This window comes from Buceros rhinoceros, unplaced genomic scaffold (genome assembly GCF_000710305.1).
Source record: "Buceros rhinoceros silvestris isolate BGI_N320 unplaced genomic scaffold, ASM71030v1 scaffold16853, whole genome shotgun sequence".
Lineage (NCBI taxonomy): Eukaryota > Metazoa > Chordata > Aves > Bucerotiformes > Bucerotidae > Buceros > Buceros rhinoceros.
In genome coordinates, this window is record NW_010403239.1 from 28,162 (window position 1) to 32,683 (window position 4,522).

Sequence of the window (4,522 nt, forward strand, 5' to 3'; positions counted from 1 at the left end):
TCCTGCTGTGATTATTCTTATGTTCCAGAGGAGTCATTATTAGTATTCTTTGTATAAAATTCATTAGCAGTAGCTGCTTGATCTCCAAATAAATAAGTTGGTTAAATTGTTAGTAGAAAAAGGCTAATTATGTAAATGGATTAGGTCGTCAATATTTCATTTCCAGATGCTTTTCTCCCTGCTAGGTAATGCTTCATCTTCTATAAATATAGAATGATACAGTGCACTATTGACTAAGTATTCATCTCGTTGAGTACAGTGCTCTCCCGCTCGCAGGCAGAGCTGCCTACGGCAGTGGGGACGTAAGGCATCTTAATATGTTCTTCATTGCATTTCATTTGCTTTTAGTGTTTCAGCCCTAACATTACCCGTCCTTTGCTGGCGATTTCCTTTGCAGCTGAGCTCCCCTGGGAGCGGCAGGGCTGGCAGCCAGTCCGCTGGTGCTTCTGCGGGCTCTTCCCCTTTCTCTTTGTCACAGGCTCCTCTCTCTTTGGGTCTCATATGAACTCCTGAGTTTGGATTGTCTAACTAGCAACTGCAGTGCTCGCTGCAGTTAAATCGCTGGCTAGGCCTTTTGCTTTGTTCATTTATTTTTAGCAAAACGTGATAATCTGAAGCTGCGAAAGTGATGCTCTTCTATACTGCCTGTACAGTGTGGTTTTGCCTGGCTTGCATCACACATTAATCTTTTATTACGGATCATTATATTACCCCTCACCTGCCAGCTGTGAAATGACCTGCAGAAAGACATTTAACAATTGCCTCTATCCACTGAGTTTACAGTATACACTTTAATCAATGCTCAGGATTAAATTAATGCTGATAGGCAATTTCCAATATCTGGCGTCCAGACGATAAGGGAATTGGGCTTTTCGGGGCTTCTCTTTCTTTTTTTATGAACTGAACAGGCCTATCTGTATTTCACGGTGGATCATGTAAACTGTAGTACTGACTTATTGCAGAATTTTGAAACCACTGAATTATGTCAAGCGCGGAGTTAGTTGCTTTCTTTAGGACTTTTCAAAGTAGGGAATATGATGAACACTTGAACTGGTGGTGTAGGGCAATGAAACAGACGTTTTGGCAGATTTCATGGTGTATCTAGTAGGGAAATACTTTAAACAATGCGTGGAAGGTGCAATTTAAAACATTCTGTGTATAGCAGGTTCCATTTTTATGTGTATCAAATATTAAAAATATTGACAATTTTGGAGAAGATACTATACTAAGGAGCACGAAAGTGATTTGTCTTGAGATTTTATACTACTGAGCATCCCTGGAGTAAGAGATGAAAAGCAAATTTGAGCTTTAGTTACTCAGAACACACCCAATAGACAAAGGAGTATATTTTCTCCTGGTTGGTGTAAAAGTGGTGCAAGAGGGAAAGTAAAGCTGTACGTTGCTGGAGGACAATTTAATCGATATTGCTTAACAGACCACCTTCCCTTTCAATCCTCATTATCACCAGAGGACTGTACGCTTTTAAAGAAGGTGCATCCTTCTGTGATAAAGAGAGAGCAAAGAGATGAGGTTTTTTTAATGAAGTATCTTATTCTATAGTAATTTCTTATGGCTGATGAATGGAATTGTCAAGGTCCAGGAAACAAGAATGCACTTTGTTAACTAAGGTAATATTAACTAATGCAAATTTTGCAGGATATAATTGGACAGAGATTAATGCACTTTCAGTTAACAGCAATTTACATGCCCAAGATATCGCATCACTCCAATGATATTAGTTCCCAGCACATTACTTAAATAAATGCGCAATGATTTTGTACTTAATTCATTAACGAAAACATTCCCATGTAAAAGTCGTGACCAGACTCGACTACAGCCTTTGATTGGATCCTGTCTCACATATTTCCTTGCAGGTGTCAAGAAGAGTGTCCTATTGGGACGTACGGCTTCCAGTGCACAGAAAGATGTGACTGCCAAAATGGGGCAAAGTGCTACCATGTAAATGGAGCATGTATATGTGACCCCGGATTTAAAGGGATTTATTGCCAAGAAAGAATGTGTCCAGACGGGTTTTATGGCCTCAAATGCAACAAGAGATGTCCTTGCCATGATACCAACACTCTCAGGTACGTACATCCTGGTACATACTAGTGCAGGGACCGGTCAAATAAAGGCTTTGGGCAAAACATCCGTTAACTACACCTACTCCATTTTCTCTGTTGTTTGAATTAAGAACACGGACATTTTTTCTAGATCACAGCCTTTAATTTAAATGACCTCAGGTTTGGAACCATAGGCCTCAGTGCAGCCAGCTACTAAACATGTATCTGTTAACTATTTAAATAGTTCTGCTAAAATCTGAAACAACCTGACGTGTGCCTTATCCTGGAACTACAGCCTTCTAGGCGTGAGAACTGTCATACGATGCCCTATTGTATGTATAAGAACCCGCTGAAGTTTAAAAAATATAGACACATTTACTCAAATCCATCACTTTGCCTCTTTTTATGACATGGGTTGTCTTGTTAGATCTATAGACAGCAAGGGGACTTTCAAGATGAAACCTAATTTGCTTCAGTTTATGTCTCATGGCAAATCACCTTGTTGAAAACACTTGAGGCAGATGTATAAATAAACTGAAATCAATATCCCCATATCAGTCTATGGAACTGTAATGAAGTCGACATTGTCAAAATAGACTTCTCATGTGTGCCTGGTTTTGCTCTTCATTCAGTATGTGGATGTGTGAAATATTCAGAAAAATAAATATCAGGGAAGTATACCTAAAATGGAGTAAGTCTCACTTAAAAGGTCAGGTTTGGATGATTTATTCCCTTTTGCTTTTTTGAGAATCTCATTCTTGAGGTTCTCATTACTAAGAGTTAGAGCCACAAACACACCTGAGATAGGTTGAATTTACTTTCCCATCGCAGGCTCGGATAAGTTTTCCAAACGCTGAAGAAAAGACAGTTTTAAGACTCTTCCCTATTATCCTATTTAGTTACCTTTTGTAACGCCTTGTCTTGTTTACTGACTGATGGGATTGCTGCCTGGAGGTTACTCCCTCCCTCACGTATGGTACAGGGAGCCTGGGCAGCAAAAGCACCCTGGCCTGAGCTACTCGGCTGGGCTGGAGTGCCCTCAGCTCCTCACCGTGCCTGCAAGACGCTAAACCACTCAGCAACCCCTGATTTCCTCCTTTTCCTGACCATCACGGTTAAGCATTCAGAGGCAACTCAGGACTGAGTAGGCTTCAGGGGGAGGTGGGGATAATTGATGCCCAAGCAAATACGCCCTTGATACAGACATTCTTCACTTTTAAACCAGACAGGTAGGGACCTGACTCTCTTGCTGATGACGACAAACCTGCCTTGCAGTCTTGCAGCCTGCTAAAACATAAACGCTCTATTCAATTATGTATGCAAGCAATGCCACCAAATTTGTGTGCGTGCACGCACACACATACACACACACAAACACTACAGGCAAATCTGTTTGTGTACTTGAGATAGACTCTATTTGTCTCAGTCTTGGAAATAAATAGGTGATCTTCCTTGTGAATTCACGTTCAACCGTAAGTGGTGAGGCTTTGCTTAACTGAAAGTCAGAGCTCACAATGGATTATTTAAAAGCTTTGCGTGGTGGTACAAGTCCCCTATGGAAAGGTATCTCTGGCTCTGTAGGGTTTGACAACAAGGCTCCACAATGTTTGACGCCTCAAAGGTAGTTCTGTACAACTGGCTTCTATCACTTCTGATTATTTTGTGTGTTATAAAATCATTGCAAAAAATAACATCCCTAAGGCATGAGCTGAGCATTACACACAAAGGTTAGTGTTGTGTTGTACTGAAGATAGGGGATGTCTCAAGAATTACTGCAGAGAGAACGAAGGTATAAATTCCTGCATGTCACACTACTCTGCAGTACCTGCCGGCGTGCACAACCTAAATCTCTGGTAAATACAAGGTAAACTGCCCCTCAGTGTTCTTCATGTGTACTGGAGAGTGAGAATATGCTCTTGAACAGCAGCTGACACAGTGTGTCTTCAGCCCCTCCTGTTTGTGTGCCTGTTTCCCCATAAAGAAGATAGAAGGGCTGCAGGTCATGGGCAGAGTTGGCCTTGGCTGCTGTTTCTCAGCTAAGTGCTCAATTCGTTAAGAGTCGTTTAAGTGGGGGAGGACTGTGAGTTTGAGGGTACAAGAGTTCATCCTGGGTTGCTCAGAGAACTGCCTGGGATATGCTCTGGGGTTTTGCCAGAAGATCCTTGCTGACAGAACAGACTAGCACCACCCAGATGTGAAGAAGGATGAGGTCTCAAGTTTGGAAGTGCTCAGGAAAGTGGAGGATGGAATCCTCTCACAGCTCTTTTCTGGGCACGTGGTCATTCTTACACACCATGTACCTGACCTGTGCCTGGCTGCTGTCTGACAGATACATTTTATGCATCCCGGCCCATCACTGATCCATCAGCTTTGCTTGCAGCCTCTTCTGCTAAGATGGTATCTCTGTTTCCTTAATAAATGAGTCTCGTTTCTCCATTGATAAAATCTCCCTTTTCCCT

The 4,522-nt window shown here is 41.8% G+C and overlaps 1 protein-coding gene across 1 annotated transcript in view; it reads left to right on the plus strand.

Moving 5' to 3' along the window:
- MEGF11 (multiple EGF-like-domains 11) overlaps positions 1-4,522 on the plus strand; it is a gene marked incomplete at its 5' end in the record, with an annotated part of 99,992 nt that overhangs the window by 11,147 nt on the left and 84,323 nt on the right. The window contains one exon of the mRNA XM_010132943.1: positions 1,875-2,087. Within this exon, the coding sequence (XP_010131245.1) occupies positions 1,875-2,087 (213 nt within the window). The remainder of the gene's footprint in view (positions 1-1,874; positions 2,088-4,522) is intronic.